At 40.0% G+C, this 23219-nt stretch overlaps 1 protein-coding gene across 11 annotated transcripts in view; it reads left to right on the forward strand.

The window, feature by feature from the left end:
• Positions 1 to 23219, forward strand: part of ST18 (ST18 C2H2C-type zinc finger transcription factor) — a 372885-nt gene that overhangs the window by 249698 nt on the left and 99968 nt on the right. For 7 of the 11 annotated variants that reach the window (XM_082362994.1, XM_082362995.1, XM_082362997.1 and 4 more), the window contains one exon: positions 1 to 14304. In XM_082362994.1, coding sequence (XP_082219120.1) covers positions 14242 to 14304 — 63 coding nt within the window. In that variant the 5' untranslated portion in view covers positions 1 to 14241. Of the gene's footprint in view, positions 23215 to 23219 lie in introns of all 11 variants that reach the window. The other 4 variants (XM_082363000.1, XM_082362990.1, XM_082363001.1 and 1 more) reach the window with 4 other exon arrangements.

Genomic DNA, 23219 nt, shown 5'->3' on the forward strand with positions numbered 1-23219 from the left:
AGCCCTCAATTTTGTGAGGTTCCTTGAAAGACTGTGAAAACCATTTTACATGGCTGCGTGCTCGTATCAAGTCTAAGGTAACAAGTTAAAAATACCAAATGTATATTGATATATGTGATTAGATTGATTATGCATAGCTTTATTAACAGCAATCAAGTGTATGCTAAAATTTCATTACATTTCAACTTCAACTTTCTACAAGCAGAAACACTGAATTTCATTTCAGTGAAATTGAAATTCATTTCATTTCAAAACGGAATATCCATAATTTAAATATTTAGTTACAGCAAAGGTCTTTATCTACTACTATTAGGTTTACTCCTCATTTTTTAAAATTAGTATCTTTATTTTTTTGTCCCTTTGAGATTTATTTCATAAGGTTTTGACTTAGATTGTTTCTTTTAATTGATACTTTGATTTGGTAAAAAAACATTTTCTTTTTCAAGGACATTGTGATTGGAAAATATTTTATTCTATTAACTATTTAAAGAAACTTGAAACTAGTTGACGGCTAAATATTTTAAAATTTCATTCCAGTGAACTCTAAGAGACACCCGAGTGTCCTTACAAGTATTTGAACAGTGTTTTGTCAAATGTAGCATCAAATTTATAAGCTTTCAAGTACGAATTTGTTACTTTCTTGGTTTAACTCTTCAGATTCTGATTGTAAGAATATTTGTTCTGATAGGGTTTGACCTGTACATTTAAGTTGCAACTTTGTGAGAATTTTGTTGCTAAGAAGAATTTCTGATCTCATGTATCTCATATCCACAGGTAAATTGCATCAACCTCAGAAATGTGAATGCGTTCAAAGTCTTACTAGTGACTTATTTATACTACTAAGTAGTATTAACTACAAAAGTATAATAGCTTTTAAAATCAGAGCATTTTAATTTATTTGACTTAGTGTAAATATGAAGGTATAGAGGTACTTGCACAATATATGTTCTCCAAATATTCCTAAATATTATATTTGTTGGTTTATCAGAGTAAAATACCTATTAATTGATATGCTATTAGGATGAAGAGTTACACTTGGTATTTCCATGAGAAAATATTTACATCATGATTTCATTGCCAAATAAGTATACCAATATGGATGGTACATTTTCTCCACCTTTTCCGAAATTTACAAGTAACATAGGTAGTTTAATTTAATTTCCTAAATTTTGAGTTTTTCCTCATGAAGGAAACATGGCTCAAGGCCAGTGTGTAAACCTTGCCTCACCCTTTTTTTTTTCAGATGTGTCATATACGTGTCCAATTTCTACATGAGGGAATTCATGCTTGGCACGGGACAAAACTTAGTTATCCGGACTTGCAATGTTAGGCAGAAGCAGCCAGAAATGAAATGGTTAATTATTTAAATAGAATAAACAGTATTTTCATTCCTGGCAAGTAGATTAAAGAGAATAAGAAAACAAAAAATGAAAACTTTTGTTATTGAAAACCTAATTTGTAAAAGAATACCATCAGCTAGGAAGATGCATCCACTGTTTGCTCTTTCGTTTCTGTGGCATATTTGGTAGGAATTAGAATGAAGGTATTTACCTCTTTTAAATTTTCTTCTTTCAAATAACAAACAATGGTAGGGAATTAGTCTTAACATTTCTATGCTGAAGGGTGAAAAAGGGGTGAGGGTGAAATATGCTCATGAAGAAAATGAAATCAAGAAAAGATTGAAGCTGACGAAATGACTACTCCAGAAAAGGGGCAAACCTATTGTGTACAGCGCCCTTGACCTTTTTGTGTGTGAAATATACCAGTGTCTACCAAAAGGGTTAAACAAAATGCATTCTGTTGCATCTGCTTACTAAATCCCTTACTTTAGTAGAAATTCAAATTTTGTAAAGATTATTCGTTTTATTGATGCATATAATTATAATCACAAGCCATCTGCTGATTTGGCAGGCATGGTTAAAATTCTCCAACTCTCATAACCTTTCAAGTACTGTGCCCTTGGGACTCTATTTCACTTTTATATTTTGGAAAACATGTAGGGACAAATAAGGGCGGTCATCTACAGAATGTCAGGCCTGAGGAAGGGAAAGAATGGAGATCGGGGTACCGTGGTGGGTATTTTTAATGGTAGAGGAAGTTATTTTTTCCTTTTCTTTTTTCTTTTTTTTTTGCTTCTGACTTCATGAAGCATTATCCTAGTTCTATGAGGTATTTAGGAATTTTTTTCCTAGGGATTAAAGCTCTACCTTTTCACTCCTGAAAGGCAGTTTCTAAGTCTAAACAAAACAAACGAATAAAAAACCTTTCCGAATATTGCTTGCATTGGTTTTCACAGGTAAATGGAATCTATTTCACCGAGACCTTTTGAGCTAATAGAATATTCCACTGGTTTTATTTATCTGAAATGCATTTGGCTGAATTACCTTCCAGCCATAGATTTCAGATTGTAGAACAGTTTGTACATTTTGATGTGGATCTTTGGTTTGAAGGTCAAATTTCCAAGCGTTTTTGTAGGAAATCACGGGCTGATTAGATTTCCTGTGGCAGGAATCTTCTGGTAGCCCTTCTTTGCTCCCATAAACAGTTGAAGTTTGGTGACATCCCATGCCTGCTTCACTTACTTCCTTGGGACTGTTCCTGCATAATCAAACCTGGTCAACCCCGGAGATTCCAACAATCAGGTTTTGTGGTCGGAGATGGTATATAGGCCGTATCACAGCAGATTGCAAGTGAGCTGAGGGGGGCGGACAGAAGCCGTGCGATCCCAGGACTTGGCTTTGTCAAATGATGGAAACACACACCTCCGTCCTTCCCTCTCCCTAACACACGCACGCACTCACACTCAACGCACACCTGTTAAGTCAGCAACCCAAGAACTATTTCTTAGGTTTGGCCAATAAGAAAAAGAACTTCTGATACAAACACTGTGCGCATAAATTTCTTCATAACAAGGATGATGTACGTGACAACAGTAATAAAATAGCAATCTTTGTCCTTCACCAGTGCACGCGCTGTGCCGGCCCTGTGTTAAACCCCTACGCGCGTTATGTGATGTAATACTTGTAAGATTTCCCTTCGTACCCCTTTTTAGCGGATAAAGCAAATGAAGCTGAGACACATTCAGGTGCTTTCCCTGAGGTCACCAGCAGGACTGAGGCTTGAGCCCAAATCTAACTGTTCCCCAAATCCATGCTCTTAATTTCTTTCTCTGCTATGCAGTCTCTGGGCACAGAGATTAGGGAAAAACAAACATTGTCAGCGACATAGTGTCAAGTGACACTGGGTCCCACGGACTCTGGGCTCTACTCACAGCCAAGTATGGTTAAGGGTTGAATGATCTTGACTCGACCAGTTGCTTTATTTTGATAACATCTGTCACATTCCGGGCTGAGCTTGGTGACCACTGGGGTCCTTTTCGTTCCTCAAATTCTATAACTCCATGAACTTTTATAATGAAACATCCCAAGATTTGAGAAACAGTTCACGGACAGCATGTCTTCGGTATACCTAAGACATAGATGTTTAGCAGGCCAGTAACCTTGGTATCGGAAGTAGCCTATTCTAAGAACTGTATGAGCTTTAGCTCTGAGACTAAACATCACATCGAAGTTAGACATTTGCCAAACAGCCAGAAATCTTAGGTCTGTGAGCGTAAGCACAGATACTTGGAAACACCTGATCGTTGCATTCTTCTTCTGAGAATTTTGGTGTCGAGCGGAAGACATTATTTTTTTCTGCTATGATAGCAATACCACACTGACCTGGTGCCAGCCACTATTTTGAGTCCAGATATGAATTCTTTTCATTTTAACCACAATCACAGCGAGAGCAAAAGCCGATAGGTGAGGTCTGCCATCATCCCCTTTCATAGATGAGGAAACCCCCCCGGGGATATGGATAAGCCTGTCGGGGACTCAGAGCTGCAGGTCAGAGCCCGACTGACCCTGCCCGGCGCTGTGGCCTCGGGCAGCATGGGTTACACAGCCAGCCTCTGTGCTCCCTTCTCTCTGTGGACTTGTGAAGATTTCACTTTGCTTAAAAAAAGGTTTGGAAACATAAATTACAGATTACAAATATGTTTAGGCTCATTGTAGTATTTATTTTTGCATTTTAGATCTTAATTAGGCAGTTACTATTATAATACTCATACAGTTTCCTTAAATTACTATAGAAGATTAACCCGAAAACACTGTTTAATCTTTTGCAAATACCATGTTGAAAATATAATACTGAGTAAAAAGAGTCAAGTTAATGATATTTGACAAAAATCCTTTAGAAGAGAAACTGTATTTAAAATAATTTTATTCTTCTCAGTATCTAGCATAGGAACTTTGAACATTGTGAGTTCAAATGCAAAAGTGTTTGTTGAAATAAAGAATCTAAGGATGAAGAGTTTCGATCACAATGGAACTCTTGCTAGGTATTGTAGATACCACGTGAAATTCACAGGAGATTAAAATATTTTATTCCAGCTGGATATGATTTAAGATATTGTTTGTATTTATAGTTTCCAAGAGAGTGAAGTAAGAAATGTAAATATCGGCACTAGAAAACTGTGAACAGGTTATTTAGGCTCTCAGTTGACTAAGAAATATTGTCTAGAAGGTTCCAGAAGTATAGACAGTGGATGTAGGACGTGGCACCTGCCCTGAGGGACTTTATGAGCCAGAGCAAAGCACGGTGGTGTAGGTGAAGCCTGCAACCTTGGCTGGGTCATTTTTCACGGGATGGGGGGCTTCCCCATGGCCGGTGCAAAGATGAAACAGGCCACGGCCACACGTCACTCCACTCTGCCACTCGGCCCTACTGTATGTGGGCCAGAGCACCTCACCAGGCACAGTCAGTTTTATTTTCCCCTAAAAGGTAAAGTTATGGCCTAAAGAATAGAATGACCACCTTTGCCTAGCGGTAGCCTCAGGGAAGATTTCATAGAAGAGGCATTTAAAGGGCCTTGAATCCATCCAGTCAACCAACTTCTTGAGAATCTACTGTGTTCCAGCAACTCTGTCACGCATGGAGGGTACAGACACAAGTACTGTAAGATCTCATACCATAGCAGGTGACACGGGCAAACTGACGTTCACAGTCCCAAGGGGCCCATGTTATGCAAGAGGCAGCCCCAGGGCAGACATTTGAAAACCGGTCAGGAGTCATGAATGACAGCCATGTGGCTGGGATTACAGGTGGCTGGGTAACCAGGTGAAGAGACTCAGAAGGAAGAGGTTGTTTAGAGGAGAAGGTGATGTACATCTTGAATGCAAGCCAGCCAGGTGGTAATGCCGAGTATCCAGCTGATCTGTGGATCTGAGATTCAAGGGCGGGATCTGAGACAGAGGGATGGACATTTGGACGTGGCTTCCAAGGAGAATGCGCGGAGTAAGAAAAGGATCAAGATTAGCAACTCCGGGAAATCTCAGTGTTTGGCGGGAAGATGGAAAAGGGGGAGCCAACAAAGGAGGAATGTAGAGAAGGCTGGAGAAAGCCGGGATTTGGGGAAGACAAGGATGTAAACGGCTTGCTCAGGAAATAGACTGACGATGCAGCATGAGACACATTGACTGAGAGGTCACTGGTGGTCTTTCCAGAGATGCTCGAGCTGACTCGGGCCGGGAGCCAGGTGGCCCTGGGCTGTGCAGGAACGGTGCGCTGAGAACAGAAAGCCTCCGGGGATTTTAAGAAGTTTGACTCTGAAGAACAGAGTTAACAAGATATAGGGAGAAATGTGTTTATATACTGAAGAGAAGGAACCAGAAGACATCAGAAGGCTGGAAAGTTTGAAGATATGGATGAAAAACAAACTAGACCAAGTAGGAAGCAAATGTAATAGAGCCCAATGGAGAGCCTACCGTGAGAAAGCAGCAGGGAACCTCTCACCCTAAAACCGGAGCAAGGGGGAGAGGAGAGGATGCAAATGAAAGGATGTCCGTACATGTATGAGATGAGATATTGGGACCATTCAGAGTAGACAGGAGTTGATGCAGATAGAAGTAGGTCTGTGCATGTAAGGATGAGACATTAGGACCATTCAGAGTAGGTAGCCCCCAAAATTTTCTGTAAAGTTAGGCAGCAAAGTCCTATTTCAACTGTGTGTGGAATGGTTTTAAACTGTAAGTGCCTTTAACATATTAGTTTTTATTAATTATTACATTTACATCATATTAAAAACAACAGGTTCTACTTCACTCCTAAATGTTATGCATAATGGATATTGGCGTGGAAACTCAGAAGACTGAAGAGAACCAGAGGAGCTAGGGCTTTGAGCTGTCTTAGAAGATGCAGATGATTAGGAAAGGGGAGGGGAAAAGGAGAGTGTCTGGGGCTGATGAGGAAGAGGTGAGCAGAGGGGGAGGGGGAGGGGGAGGGGAGGGGTTGGCTTCTCTCCACCCAGGATTCGTGAGGACATTGGGAGCGATGAGTTTGTCTCATAGCAGGCAGCAGATCCATTTCTGTTCTTTATCGCTCTCCTTTTTGTACTCTTCCTTGATTTACACTGAAGATGGAACTTCAAGGCTGTCTGTCGCTTTACCACCTCCACCCCAGAGGAGGTCCACCTCCTCACACCCAGATGACCGCCATGGCCTGGACGCTGACTTCCCTGCTTTCTCACCTCTGCTCACAGCTGTCCAAGGGCATCCTATCCCACTTAAAACAAAAAAAAGACTCCTCACTATGGTCTGTATGGCTCGATCTGTTTTTTAAAACAGCTTTATTGAGATATAATTCACATGCCATACAATTTACCCATTTAATGTTACAGTTCAATAAAAGTCTTTAGTATATTCAGAGTTATGCATCAGTTTTAGAACATTTTCCTTCCCCCCAAAAGAAACTCTGCACCCCTTAGCCATCACCCTCCAATGTTCCCTCTGCCCCAAGTTCTAGGCAACCACTTATCGACTTTATGTTTTCGTAGACAGGCCTATTCTGGAAATTTCATATAAATGGAATAGCATCATGTGTGGTCTTTTGTGACTTTCCTTTCACTCAGCACGATATTTTCAAGGCTCATCTCTGTTGTATCATGTATCAGTGCTTCACTCGTTTTTATTGCTGAACAATATTCCGTGGATTGGATAGACCACATTTTATTTATCCATTCATTAGTTTATGGACATTTGGGTTGTCTCCACTTTTCCACTATTATGAGCAATGCTGCTATGAACATTCACGTACAGTTTTTTGTGTGGACATATAGGTTTTTATTTCTCTTGGGTATGTACCTAGGGGTTGAATTGCTGTATTATATACTAACCCTATGTTTAACCATTTGAGGAACTGCCAGACGTTTTTCCAACACAGCTGCACCATTTCACATTCACACCAACAGTGTAGGAAGGTCCGATTTCTTCACATCCTCACCAACACCTGTTATTATGTGTCTTCCAATTATAGCCATCCTAGTCGGTGTAAAGTGGTATCTCACTGTGGTTTTGATTTGCAGTTCCCTAGTGACTAATGATGTTGAGCATCTTTTCATGTGCTTATTGGCCATTTGTATGTCTTCTTTGGAGAAATGTCTGTTCAAGTCCTTGGCCCAATTTTAATTGAGCAATTTGTCCTTCTGTTATTGAGTTGTGATCTTTTTTATACATTCTGGATAGAGGGCTCTAACTCTTTTCAACGTAGGCACAGTTCTTGTACTCTTTCTTAAATGAACAAAGATTATTATTACTTCAATTTAAAATACCCCCCATCTTTTAGAGTATCTTCCCATAGCGCTGATCACTGCTTCATATTGCACTGTACACTTACTGTTTCCTTGACTCTGGTTTGGCTCCCAAGAATATAATCCCAAGAATATAATTTCTGTCTTGTCCATCCTTGCTTCTCCATCTCCTCTCTCATGATGATGAAAGGTTGCTGTGCTTAAACACATGGACCTTGCAGCGAGAGTCCAATTCCCAGGGCTTCTCATCAAGAGCTGGGTGACTCTGGGCAAGCATTTGACTTCTCTGTGTTTTAATCTCCTCATTTGAAAGATGGGAAAAATTAATAATCCCTGATTCACTTAATTGTTGTGCAAAATGAGTTAATATATAAAAATATAAAGCATTTACAACAGTATCTAGCACAAAGAAATAATAGAATGAAAAAGTCAACAAAGATTTTTGAATGAATACTTCATGAATTTTCCCACTAACAAAGAAAATGGTCTGTTAAATTTCCAAAGATTTAATCAGCCTCACCAACACATGTCCTCACCGTGACCAGGCAGGGTTATTAATTGGGTACCACCTACCTGTGGGCTTTGCATGAAAACTGATCTCTTTGGGGATCATGGCGTTTTATAGAATTTGTACTGTGTGCCATGCCTTTTATGAGTGACATCTCATAAGTCCTCACAGCTCTAGAGGGAGGTTCTATTATGGTATCTTTTTAACAGATGAAGAACCTGAAGATCAGGGAGGTTAAATACAGACCTGAGATCACAGAACTAGCAAATGTTAGAGTTAGGATTTAAATTCAGGTTGGCGTCACCCCTCTACACCTGCTGCCTTGGGCCAGGGCTCAGGGTCTCCCGTTATCAACAAGCATTTCCCAGGTCATTTATCACTGTATTTCCCCACATATGGTTTTATGGTTTTTACCGTATTTCAGAGTCTCCATAATCTTAGCACGCATTACTGATTGTCTAAACATTCTATCCCATTATTTTCAGTCTAAATGCAGCACAGAAGTTCTCATTCCTTGAGTTCGTGGGTCTTTCCAGGGTTTGCTCAAAGAAAGACATACAGGCTCCACCTGCCATTTTAGCCAGTGCTACACGGCAGGAGAAACCCTGGCATCGCACATGGTCTTGAGCACCAGCTCAACTTAAATTAGGAATAATAATGTCACCCTCCTGAGGTTGTTGTGAGGCTTAAATAAGATAATACGACCATGAGATGCCCAGTCTGGTGTGTGAATCAACATCCAGGCACGATTGATGGCAGTGATCGCTGAAAGCCTCCTCTGATTTTGTGTTTACGTCTTGCCTCCTGCAGATCACTTAAAGCATCGTCCACCACTTTCTACTCCCCACCACCTCCTCTGTCTAATTTGAGATCAACATGTTGCTTAGCACATGCATGATTAATAATACTATGTTTCTTCTATTACCTTTTAATTTTATTTCATGACATTTTAAGAACTGCCCAATTAAGTTTCTTTAGGCATTTGTAACATGCCAGTCACTCTTCTATTTTTAACATATGACTGAACTGGCAGTGACAGTCCTTAAGTTTTAACTCCACCCCCCCACTTTGAGTTAACGTCAATGGTTATTAAGGTTATTAATAGTTATTAATAGTTACATACTTTTTTGTCCGTTTTTAATTTGCAAAGTTATTTTTAATTTGTAAAGTTAATCTCAATTCACAAGTAAACTGTTCATAGGATTGTTATTCTGTACATCACTAGTTTTCAGATATTAATAATCTACTTTAAGCATTACGTTTATTAGTCTTACAAGTTGATCTACCCTGTATGTTTTCACCAGCATAACTTTTTGCTACATGCACTGGATACTTTCATGCTTTATCTCTAGATATTTGATCCATTGTTTTCCTAAAATTCATGTCCCAGAGGCAGTGCCTCGATCACAGTTCCCTATTTTCTTAATAATTGGTCAGTGGTCCTTAAATAGTCAACACTCTCATTGGGCTTCTGGACTACGGAGAAAGCAGAGAGGAGATTGTCCCGGCCCTGCAGGAGCCTTCAGTGAGCAGGGGAGAGCATGTCGAGGGTGATACATTATGGGGTTAGGGGGGCTTCCTTTGGGAACACAGAACCACGCTTGGGAGGAGGAGTTAAAAGGTGAGAGGAAACCCATCCAGGTTACTTGGAGGCCAAGTCTTCATTTCATGAGCGTTCTCATTATTCACTTTGAAAACACACTGTATAAATTAAGTCTTTAAAAGCAGGAATTCCGTAGTTCTTCCAAGGAATTTTCTTCTTGTACACTTTTCGAAAAATTTAAAGTACCCCCAAAATACGTAGTCTGTTACCTCTGATGGAAAACTAAGATCAGATTCCCTCAGTAACCTGCCACAGATAATGAAACACTGGAATCTAGAGAGAAACCAGCAAAAACGAATGAAAACCAATAAAAATAACAGACCAGAATTGGATAAGCACAGGACAAAGTGCCTGACGTGAACGGTCCTGACCTCTCTGTACAACCAGATGTTCAAATGACCGAAGGCTCCTATTTAGTCTGATTCATTGTAACTCTTAAAAACCGCCCAAGCAGAGAGATCGGTTAGGATCTTGACACAACAGTCAGCCGTGACAGCACAATGCACAGCTGACCCGAATTTGTAGGATTATGAGTTCTTCTCTACTCAAACTATACACCCTGATGTTTGTGCTTCTTCAGGAGAGAGCTCGTCAAACCCATCAGATGGTTCTCCCAACTTACCAAGAAATAAACGCGGCACCCTCTTCTCAAAGATTTTCATTTTATCGCCTCTTTGCTTTGTTCGACAGAAGTATCTGTGCTATGAGAGGGGCACACACCTTACACCCCTCTCCTCTCTACAGGACTCCACCTGTTTATATAAACACTTTTCCCTCTTCTCCAGAAGAATAGGTGCTTAATGAAGATTTGAGCGAATAAGTTAATGAGTTCATTCAATAATACTGTTCTATACGGAGAAGGTTGGTTATACCAGCATTAATCAAATTCCTTATTTGTGACATTATCTTGTATTTAGATGAGGTTGATACTTTTAAAATAGCTTTGTTAAATAAATATCAGTGGGGTAGCAAGACATAAGTGGTGGTGAGAATTCAGAAGGGGCATTGATTCCTTTAAAATTGTTCTCATTTGTGAACAAACTTCTGGTTACTGGGGGGGAAGGGTTGGGGGAAGGGATAGATTGGGAGTTTGGGATTGACATGTACACACTGCTGCTTTTAAAACAGATAACCACCAAGGACCTACTGTATTGCACAGGGAACTCTGCCTAATACTCTGAAATAACCTAAATGGGAAAAGAATTTGAAAAAGAATTTGAAAAAACTGTTCTCATTTGCTTCCTGCTATTTCTTATATTGAGCCATATTCTCCCAGCTTTACTGGAGTGTTGTTTAATAAGTTCACATTTCAGGGCACTAGATAGTTTTTCCTGGCCTGAGCACATCACTGCTAAAGCACCTAACTTCTGCTCCGTGAGTCATTTTCTGTTTGGAGAACCACCCTCCATCTCGTTACTAAAACACTCTTCACCAGTGTTTCCTTCTACAATTTATTTTACTACCAACTGCTTGTACTCTCCTAGTTCTAAAATATGTATTCCAATGAACAATGTTGAAGAATGACCTTGTAAGAGCTTTGTCACTGAGGTATTTACCAGGACAGCGATGTAAATTTATTTTTAGTATTAGACGAAAAGGTGTTTTCATCCTTCGAGAAGTTTTCGGGATAATGTGTTCTTCAAAATAGCAGCGATCAGAACACTTCACATAGCGTCTATGAGAAACTCGCTGTGCCACTTAGAAATAAGTCAGAATTTACTAGGGCTGGTAAACCATAGAACGTCTCAAGGAAATACGCATCATTGCTTGACATGGAAATTCATTTTTATGATATCGTTTTTAATTAATTCATCCTCTTATTTTATTCGCTTTGGGCCAGGTTAAATGCTGTGCAGTCTTAGATCTGTAATTTGTGAGCTTACATTTGATAATGGCACCTGTAATGAAGAAGTACATAATTGCTGTTTCTTTCTCAACATGAATGGCTTCAGCTGAAGGGAAGATCAAGTTCAATAAGCTATAAAGTGGTTCTCAGAATGTACTCCAGCGATGGGCCAGAACATTCACTTTTTATCTGTTCTTTTCTATCATAAACTATTAAATACAGAGCAAATACATAGCTCTGGAATAGAGTGGGGAAGCGCCTCTGTTGCATGTGGATGCAGGGGATTTGGCCTTTGGGATTGGAGTTCTTCAAAGCCTGTATTAGTGACTCTCTAAGGCAACGGTTCTCGAAGTGTGGTCCCCGGACCATCAGCACCTGCATCACCTGGGAACATGTTGAAAAGGTACACTCTCAGGCCCTCTCCAGACGACCCTGCAGGTGACTCTGGCGCTGGCTGATGTTTGAGAACCACTGCTCTGACACTTTGCTGTTCAAAGTGTGGCCTGTGGAGTAGCGGGAGCCCCTGGACCCTCATTAGGATGACAGGACCTCGGGGTGTCGGAATCAGGACCTGCACTTTAACAAGACACCCAGGTGACCCTGATGCATATTAGAACCTGAAAGCCACTGACCTGAGGGTTAGAGCAGGAAACCTACAGGGGAGGGTACCTGCCATTCAGGGGCATTTGGGAGGCTGTCAAAGTGGGATCAGTGGATGCTTTTTTTTCACTGCCCAAAATATATTCAAACACCCTAATTCAACTTATTTATATTAGGGAACTGTGGGAATAACCCTGAGAGTACAGAAAGAAATGTTTACAGATAACAGCATGAAAAAAGAAAAGAGTTCATGTGTTTTGCTTATTTTATAAAGTAGTTAATAGGTCATTCAGCCAACAAAATACAAAACCACGATGAAATATTACCTTTAAACCTTAATTATTTTCAAGGCAGTATTACCCATTAAATGTTCCCTAGCTTTTTATATTGTGATTTCTATTTTTTAATTTCTTTTGGTAGAAGTTGTTAATTTTATTCTAGTATTTACCTTACATCAATATATCAATACTTCTGTTTTCTTCTTTATTTCTCTCCTTTTTTAAAAAAATATAATCTTTTACTATCTGGTTTGTATATTTTAAATGATACACTTTGAATCCCAGTTATTATTTATACCACTTCATACCAGTGATTTCATTCCATTTTCCAGTTTTTCGATCCCTTGTCAGAACAAAAAACACTTACATAGTATTCCTCTATCTATAACTCCATCCTTGTTTGTCTTCATTTTGCAATTAAATAAATGAAATTCTGACCATCTATCTTTTTGCCAAAACTTTCAGTCATCTCTAGTAGAGGGCTTGGCAAACTACACACATTTTTGTTGAGTGGGATCAGTGGGTACTTTACTGTTTGTGGATCCCTCTCAGTTCCTTCTGGAATAAAAAGGGGGAAGAGATGGGTAAACCTCTTGGCTACAATGTTCAAAAATATGTAAAGGCACCCTGTCTGCATTGTGAGATGGAGAGCAGAACCATGATATGAGTAGCAGAGCTATTAACTGGATAATAAATTATATGTGTGCATATATACACACACACACACATATATACATATATACTCATACACACGTATATAGACACATATATATCAATATATCCCACAATTTTAAGAGAAAGCATAGTTTTCAAGTCTAATTTTTTTTGAAAACTCAATTTTCTAATTCACTTTTCATGTACAAATAAATCCAAGATGTGTTTGTGTCTTTCTATCTTATTTTCTACCCTCTAATTTAATTTTCTGGAATGCATCTTTTTAGAAAGTCTTTTTACCAGGGAAGGAGGTTGCAAACTTTCGAGTCCTGCCTCATCCCCACAGGGTCGTTGTTACGATGCTGAGGAATCAGTAAGACAAAGCTTTCTGTGGAGGCCGTGAAGTTTGCCTCTTTCCAGGACTCGGCATTTTCCATCTTCTCGTAGTGAAGCCAGTGGCCTGGGCAGAAAAGAATAGTTGACCAAGTAAAATCTTATTTGTAAGAATATTTTTAGCGTGGAAACACATGAAAATTAAGGGATCTTTTTTTTAAAAAAAGCCTTTGGAAATCTTTGCACAACAAACACCCCCATATGTAAATAAGACTGTCACTAGCTGTTTGTCCACAGCGAGGCCTCCAGATGAAGCAGGGCTGTGCTCTGACAGGGACAGCTGACTCATTAGCAGAGAGCAGTGAAAGGTAATTAACCCTGGGAAAAGTACAGCTGCCGTGCGGGCTGTTCCTTTCTGTAGGATCTGATTAGAAATTAGTGTTAAACCACTGATTCTTTTTTTTTTTTTAAAGAAAAAAAAAAAAAGACTGTCATTGATAATTCACTTTCACTCTCAGGTGTGTCCCCAGAAAAGGTTCTCAAATGTACTTGTAGACAAAAGGACTCAAATCTAAAAAGCATTTTCTGATCACAGTAGACACCTGTTTTTCTTGTTGAGGGGGGAGTTCTTTCAAATGAATATTGTTGAACTATTGAAGATTGGTTTGTGCCCTGATCTGTTCTCTCACAGTCAGTATGTAAATTACTTGAAAAGATTGTTTTATACAGTTAATAAGCTGTAGATAATTACCATTTAATTAAGTTTCTCTTTTTCTTTCCATTTTCCCTCTGATGATGCTTCTCGTCACTAGCAATGGAAACTCTCCAGTTCAAATCCAGTGGACGCTAGGGAAGGTAAGCTAAGACTATTTAGAAATAAACTTTCCCCCCCAAAAGAGAAGCATCCCTAACTTTTCAATGGCCTTCGAAAACTTGAGAATTTAAGGAACTTGGTTTTAGGGGACAACCAAAGATGCCTGATTTTGTTAATGTTGGTCTCATCCTGGTCATTTGAGTTACAATTGTGTATTTTTTTTGAGAAGTGTGTACACCTGTTCATCTTGATTTATGACTTCACTTGTCTCATATGAGGAGTATTAATACTTTAACACAGTCAGTATTTACATATGTGGCTGAAGAATGTGGTGGGTAGCATAATGGCCCCCCACCAAAGCATCTATGTCTCAATTCCTGAAACCTATGAATACGTTACCTTACGTGCAAAGGGAGTGTGATTAAATTGCGAGTCTAGAGATGAGGAGATTCTCCTGGATTATCCAGGTGGGCCCAACTAATCCCAGCGACTTTAAGAGAGAAGCAGATGAATGAGTCATGCAGATGCAGCCTGAGAAGGACTCAATTCCACCAACCGTTGGAAGAAGGAGGAAGGGATCTTGGGCCCCAGAAAGCAGTGGCTTCGAGATGCTGAGAACGGCCACTGAAAAAAACAGGGACCTCAGTCCTATGACAGTAAGGAATTCTGACCTGCAGCCTCCAGCAAGGAGCTCAGCCTGACTTGATTTCAGGCTGGTGAGACCGTCCCAGACTCCGGACCCCCAGAGCTGTAAGATACTGACTTATTTGTGCTGTTTTAAGCCACACAGTTTGAGGACTTTTGTTACAGCAGCAACAGGAAACTAATACAGAAGATAAGCCAACCTATAGATGGGACATAGTTTACAGCTGACAGTATAAATCCTATGAAGAATTTCTTGTGTTTGAATGAAGAGAAGAAAAATTTCTTGAGAGGCCAAGACTAATAAGTCATTTTTAGGAATTGGAATCTGTAGATTGTAATGATGGTTATCACTAAATCTGAGATTTCTGTCTTCTGCATTGCAACACCGCTGCCCACACCAAAAATGTTCTCCATGTGATATTTTTGTAAACATGATGCCTGTATCCTCCAAGGTACAGAGGAGTACCTGCTTTATTGGGGTGGTGAGTACATCTGTGTTTCACTGGGCTTGGGTGAGAGGAATGGAATGTCCGTGGGAAAGGCGACCTCTCTGATGCAGAGAGAAAATTGATCTGACCGTTGCAGTGTACGCGGAGCCTGGCGCCTAGAACCACAGGGCTGTCACACAGAGCCTGGTGCTAGCGTGGGGACGCTGACGTTGTTCCCTTTCTTCACTGTGAAATGGGTAGAGTCTCCCCATAGGCACGGGATGGTGACAGGAAAAGAGTGCGTCGTGGTGGTCATAAGAGTTGCTTTCATGGGGTGAGAGTTCAGTCAAGGTGAGCTCAACGTATTTAGAAAATACCATATCATTTTACTATCTTGATAAAAAATAATGGATGACTTTTGTCTTTCCTCGTGGTTCCATTTTTATCTCCAATAGAGAAGTCATCAATTTGGAGTATATGGACGTACATTGTTTAACGTAAAACGTAAGGGCATAGTGGTTAGGACACTGGCCATACTGACAAATTTTGAGTAAGAAAAGTGAGGTATAGAAACTGGAAACTGGATGGAGTTTAAGTGAGTTGGAGATCTTCCTAAATGGTTTTCTTGCCAAATTTGGAAAAATAAGACTAATATTTCTGTTTTACCTTTGGCTTTTATCCCCACAAAGGGACTGATTTAAATCACATACTGTCATTTTTCATGCAAATTAGATGAAAGTAGACATTGGGGAAGAAATCTGACCATAAAATCTGTTACAATCTATGCTTGCTCCCCTTTGTGTTACGGGAGCTGACTTTTTAACACAAGGGAAGACAACATTGAAGACAAAATCGTAAATTCTGCTTACCTGGCATTGCAATCAAACAGACAAACTCTATAAGTTCCAGATGTTGTGCTGAGAAGTTATGTTTTGAATACAATTAATAGGATAATATCTCAAGCATTTGAAGAGTATTATCTTTGGCTTATTTTAATTGAATTCAGTAATAATATATTGAGCACCTACTTTGGCCACAACATCATGTTGCAATGAAAGGTCAACGCTACACAGCCCCTCACGTCCGTGAGCTTTACCAGCGCCAGGACGATAAAGTGACCTTGAGTCAGCGTGGCGTCAGGCAGCACCTATGAATCCGGGTGGAGGTGCCCTCAGAACAGGACTTGGACACAGAATTCTGTGAGATGCGGCCTCTTGCAGCACAGCATGGATGACAAATTGCATTTCAACAGACAGATTTTTCAGCTCTGATACTGAAGGGAAAAGTTCCTTTGGAAGTTACGAATAACATCAACACATTCTAAACATTGAATTTTAGCTCTGTCATTTGACCAGCTGGTCTCCTTGGACCCTCGCGTAACTATACAAAAATATGGCTTTAATACATTGTTTCACCAAGCCAAGTATGATTTCGACTGTTTGTATTTTTTTCAACTGGTCTTTGGGGACGTTTACTTATTTTAGCCAAAGTCTCTGAATCTCTCAGGATGAATTCTTCAGGATTCATCATTTCTGGAAGCGTTTCCAGGCTGCACTCCCGTCGCTGTTTCTGCCTCTTCCGTTATCATACTTTCTTTCTTTCTTTCTTTTTTTTAACTTGAGAATTTAGGTGTTTTTTTTTTTAAACTTCTTATTTTATATTGGAATATAGCCAATTAACAATGTTGTGGTAGTTTCAGGTGCACAGCAAAGGACTCAGCTACATATACATGTACCCATTCTCTCCCAAGGCTGCCACATAACATTGAGCAGAGTTCCCGGTGCTATACAGTAGGTCCTTATTATTAGAGAAACGCAAATCAAAACTACAATGAGGTATCACCTCGCACCAGTCAGAATGGCCATAATCCAAAAGTCTACAAATGATAAATCCCGGAGAGGGTGTGGAGAAAAGGGAACCCTCCTACGCTGTTGGTGGGAATGTCAACTGGTGCAGCCACTATGGAAAACAGTATGGAGGTTCCTTAAAAAACTAAAAATAGAGCTACCATATGACCCAGCAATCCCACTTCTGGGCATGTATCTGGAGAAAAACATGTCCCAAAAGGATACATGCACCCCGATGTTCACTGCAGCACTGTTTACAATAGCCAGGACATGGAAGCAACAGTTTTCATACCTTCCACATCCTACTGGAATCCTCAGTTTTCTGGTTTGTACCACGAGGGCAGGAGCTGTGCTTTCTATATCTTTTGATGCCCGAGACTAACATGGAGTTCCCTAGATCAGTTCTCAATAAAAGTGTATTGACCCAATAATAAGTAAAGTGTTTAGGACAAAGAGACTTATATTAACAGAATCCATATTAAATTAAACACTGTAATGAGAACAAAATCCAACAATCATTCTGCAAAAATCCAGTGCCCATTGGCTTCAATGTTTGAGAATCAGGTCATTTCTTTGTAAATTTCGTTAGATTCTCCCATTCCCGTATCTCCTAGTCAGACAATAAAGATAAATGACTCTATTCTTTTACCTTAATTCAATTTTACAGAATATGGTGAAGATTTTAATGCAAAATGAACAGTTCTTGTTGGGAAAAGCGGCACACTTGTTGAAAAAAAAATCTAAAAAACCTCTTAAAATCGGGCAAGGAAAATAGAAAATGTCTTAGGATATCAAGCATATTGTGTAACAATCTATAGAATAAAACAGCTTAAATAGAGAAAATTCCCTTTACATAATGAAAAACCTCATTTCTGAATCAACAAGTGCTCTTTGAACGTTATTAAAAATGTTTTGACATTATAGGGTTGTTTAGTATAGATTTACTCAAAATAGCACATTTACTTGCAACACAAGCCTTGAAGTTAAGTGGTTAGTTTGATAAAACAGAGTTTCCATAGTTACCACAGGAGAACAGAGGATAACTTTTATTTCTTTGGAAGCCAGGAAGGGGCTTTAGAGAAAAGATTAAGCAAACAGACCCAAGCAGGTTCATTATGCAGGGCTTTACACCTGATTGGCTTTTTAAAAGCGGAAACTTGATATTACAGGAAATAAAGTTTTCCCACTAAAATCTATAGCAGCACGCTAAGAAATCTGCACATTCCCTTTCCCTGGGCATTTCCAACTAGGTTCTGAGTCAGAGGGAAAGCTAGTTTAATGAGATGATCTCTGTGAGATGCATGTTTGCTCATAGTGTTTTGTTAAGAACCATGCCGTAAACAAGTGGTTGAAAAGCCACACAGGAGAGAGCGCTGCCTTGCTCTCCAAGGCAGATCCTGCCATCTCAGGTCTAACTTGGTTATTCACGATCACCATTCTGTCGAAAGGCCTGATGAAGGGGAAACGGAAACCCACGCTGGCGAAGCCCCCCTCGTGCCAGCTTCACTGAGATGGGCTCTGCGTGCTAAAGACAGTCACTGTTGCCGTGTCCTCTGATGTGTGTAACCCAAGGAGTTCTTCACCTTTGACTGTGGAGAAGCAGAATGACGTGGTTCCTACTGTCTCACCTTCAGCCCGTGAGCAGCAGTGATTAAGAGGACTTTTCCAAAGTTTCTATGTAGTTACAAGGACAGTTTCAATCTTCTGTCATTTTTTTGCATTAGCTCTGATTATGCTTTTACCAGAAAAATGCATTTGTTTTAAAGGTAACAATACAGACTAGGAGAATAGCTTATGTTTCATCTATATTTATCAGCACTCACTGTACATTTGTGTCTTCATTACCAGGAAATATTAAGGGACATTGTGCCATCGATTCCTGTTTACAGTTTATTATGCAGAGATAGGAAACACTTAGCATGTAAAATGAATGTAGAAATTATTCCTGGATAGAAACACGGACATTTCCCACTCGTTGGCTCTTTCTCCTCCATCACCGGATCAGAGTGTAATTGTCAGTAATCAGGCCTGCTTGCTGCTGATAAAACCACTCTGAATGCTAGCAGCCTTCTTTGTGTGATGACTCAATTATTCCAGAAGTGCCTCATCAAATCTGCCCCATCAGCTGGGCTAATAAATAAGGAGAAGAAACTGGCCCCCCAAAGCAAATTATAAATCCATTTGCATTAACCATTTCGCTGGTCCATGATCTAGGCAGAAATAAGCATGGCAGATTGTGTTAAGCTTATTTGAATATGTTTATAATGTTTACAGCATGCAACTTTTTTTCCCCACAAGGTGTTGGAATTATCAGTCATGAATGGCATCTGAATTCAGCTATGTTAATTGCAGCAAGGCTTTAAGTAGCTTTGAGGGCTATTTTGTTACTTAAATCAGGTGAAAGTTAAATCCTCTTGCAGGGAAAAAATCGGGGTCTTGCACAAGTTATTGGCATTGCGTCAGAGTTTAAGGAGAAGAGGCCTGTGTTTTGTTTTATTTTTTTATTTTTTTATTTTATTTTATTTATTTATGTATTTATGTATTTATTTATTTATTTATTTATTTATGGCTGTGTTGGGTCTTCGTTTCTGTGCGAGGGCTTTCTCTAGTTGCGGCAAGCGGGGGCCACTCTTCATCGCGGTGCGCGGGCCTCTCACCATCGCGGCCTCTCTTGTTGCGGAGCACAGGCTCCAGACGCGCAGGCTCAGTAGTTGTGGCTCATGGGCTTAGTTACTCCGCGGCATGTGGGATCTTCCCAGACCAGGGCTCGAACCCATGTCCCCTGCATTGGCAGGCGGATTCCTAACCACTGCGCCACCAGGGAAGCCCCTGTGTTTTATTTTTACAGGTGATGGAAGGACAAACACAAATAATATAATGCCTGCTAGTACAAGGATCAGATGACTTCTTATCCATCTCAGTGGAAACCAGAAGTTATTTTGATGCTCTGTATGACTACAGCAATTTGCAAAGCAAAAAATTACATTTTCTAGAGAAGATCAGAGTTGCCATAGCATTCCTTGTACTTCAAATTCCTTGAAAGACTCCATAGGGCAGAGATTTCAAAAAGCCAGGCAAACCAGTAAAAATCAATTAAATCCGTCAATGGAAATTTTGTACATTGACAAATCTTATTTCTCCTCTTCTTGTAAAATAACAAACTCTACTGCATAAGAAGAAGTTTTGTTTGTGTTTGAACTTCACTGATCACTCGGGGAAGCAAAAAACGTTCAGAATGGATCATGAAAAGCAATTTGGTTGCTGATATCAAAGAATTAGTCTTGTTGAAAATGCAGCGACATAAAATCCAAAACATCCCCCCTAACAGTAAGTGATACCACCACCCCACTTTGCAGTGGGAGCTGCTTTTCCTGCGGAGCTGTTCCAGTTTTGATGAAGCTCTTCTTTCTACTCCTACGCTGACCAGGAGCCTAACTCTGGGCTGATGGTCAAAGTAAAGCTTGTGGCCAATCAACAGTATATTTCTTTGCCTAAAACGACTTAAAAGAAACTCACCACTTCTCTTCATTTGCCCCAGCCAATGAAGCCTAACCCCCTAATATCAACCTGGAAAGCTAAGAAGAAGAAAGTCATCTTTGACGGCATAAATATAAAGTGGCAGTAGGCTAACGTAAATTGTGTGCATCAATTTCTAAATATATAATCTCTTGCTATGATAGGAAAGGCAATTCTATAGCTCATTGACTAGAAACATCAAAATAAGGGGTTTAAATTTTCATTCGAAATTTAATGGCACAACATGGCAAACGGAAAGCCAAAGAATTCGATTGTCTGTCCAGGCAGATTTATACGAAATTTGACTCTCACTAAAATTATCATGGTGATTAATATAAAAATAATGCTGGAAACTTAGAACTATAAAGGACTTGCCTTCCCATTAAAAGGCAAAAACAAGCAAGAATAATCCCCCTTTTTCATCGTTTCAACTAATGAACAATTGGTGAAGATCCCGAAGTTAGTGACTGAGAGGTTAAAAGTGTGAGAGGTTAGGAGACAGGACCTCAAGGGTCAGCAGTGCTGAGGTTAACATGCTGGCATTCTCCTGTTTTCATTTTACTTGGCAGGAAACTAAATCTGAGAGTGGTGTTTGGAGCTTGAATTAGCATCCCAAACTTCTGAGCCGGCCATGCATTTTGCATCCCACCTGGTTCTGTTGGTAAGCAAATTCCCAAAATAGTAGTTATATCACAGGGCTACCAGTGCTACGACATTTCGTATTCAATGTACTTGCCCTTTCACCAAATTTTTCACTTTGAGTTTAGTTTGGAGGATTCTTTTTTAATATAGAGTTTTCTTTGAATCGTAAGTAGATCTATGGTTCTCTGCTTTAAGGACACAACTGACGGTTGCATCCTATCACTTTAGGTCACCCCACCACCACCACTAATAAAATATAATCTGATATATCCTTTTTTAAAAATAACACTGCAGATTCATTACATTATATTATAGGTTTAAAGAACCATCTTTTTCTGGAGCAAATACTTACCCCTGAAGCGGCTGTAAATTTAGGACTCCATCCCCAATTACTGGCATATGGCAGAGCAGACAAATGGAGAACTCTGTGATGACTCCATTTAACAAGGGAAGCCATGTCTTACTTACTTAGAGCACACACTGAAAGACTGTGTAGCCCATTCCCAACACCTTGGTGTCATATAGTTTTACCTTTTAAGATTGCTGTTTCATGAAGAGATGGGCTTCAATAGAAAAGTGTCCATCCTGGTAGGCGGGGGATAGAACTAACTCAGTTACAAGTTGGGGGAGCTTGGTCAAGATTCCAAGTCTTAGGTTAACTGTCTTCCAAAATGTGTATCTCCTATGAAAATTTTAGGAAGTCCTTAAGTTTTACAACATGGTTTAAGGTCATCAAAGAGATTAAAGATGGCAATGAATAAAAATGGGTTTCTTAAGGTATCTCTTTGATATAATAACAGGACACAAGCAGGGAATGGAGGGAACCGATTGCAGTGGAAGGTTCCTTTTGGTATCAGCCAAGGGTGTGTTTCCAAAAGGCGGCGGGTGGAGTTACGAATGATGGACGCCTGGAACGGCGAGCGTCCGCGGGCCCCTCTTTCCCATCCGTATTTTGATGCACTTGGACTTCCCAGCCCGTTTGTGTCAAATCATATTTCTAAACTTATATGTTGTCGGCGTCCTCTGTGCACGGCTCCACGTGGATCTCAGCTGTGCTGCCTTAACTCTCATCCCCGGGGAGGGGAGAGACAGCAGATGGGGTTAGGGCAGAGGGCTGATGCATCTGACAGCAAACGGCCAGGTTGTTGCGTGGAAGCCGCGAGCGTCAGGAAGCTACTTTTCCCCTGAGAACCAACTAACCACTGAAGAAAGTTGAAAATGAGCCCTTTGAGAAACGCTATTAAAAGTAGTAAAAAATTGCAATTGTGCAGATGATGTGCTGCTGTGTGCTTATTCGGATGCTAATGAGTTTGACATTAGGGAACTCAGAGGGTTTACAGCTACTCCCTTATGTGATTCAGTTCTTTATTGGCAATCTTTGAGAAAATAAATGGAAAATGTATTGCTAATAAACACACAACACGATAGGGTGTAGACAAAAAGCCATTACTTTCAGGATTTAGAAAGAGCTCTGCCCACCAGTGTTTTCCGGGATCTTTTGTCTTAGGTTAGAGTGTGGCAAACAAAGGGGACAGGCAGGTGGACCGAGGGTGAAGGAGGAGAAGCCAAACACGTTTGTAGAGAAAGCTCTTTTTTTTTTCTTTTTTTTAGTTGCAATCAAACAAACTAAGAAGTCCCGAGTCCTGTGCTACTTTTCAATCCTTACATCCTGTGCGATAATCTGCTCTATCTTTTGAGGGTTTTATCCCCATTTTCCCCTAGGAACTAGAGTTGCTGAGTTGAGTTGAAGAAGCATCTGCTTAATGTCTGGTCAAAGCTTTCAAGTAACACAGAAACCCATGGTTAAAAAGCCGGGCACGCCAACCTACTGCAAAGGGTAAAACACGGACGAGAGAAATCTTCTGCCAGGAAGGTTGG

The sequence above is a fragment of the Balaenoptera borealis genome (genome assembly GCF_965194805.1).
Source record: "Balaenoptera borealis genome assembly, chromosome: 17".
Taxonomy (NCBI): Eukaryota; Metazoa; Chordata; class Mammalia; order Artiodactyla; family Balaenopteridae; genus Balaenoptera; species Balaenoptera borealis.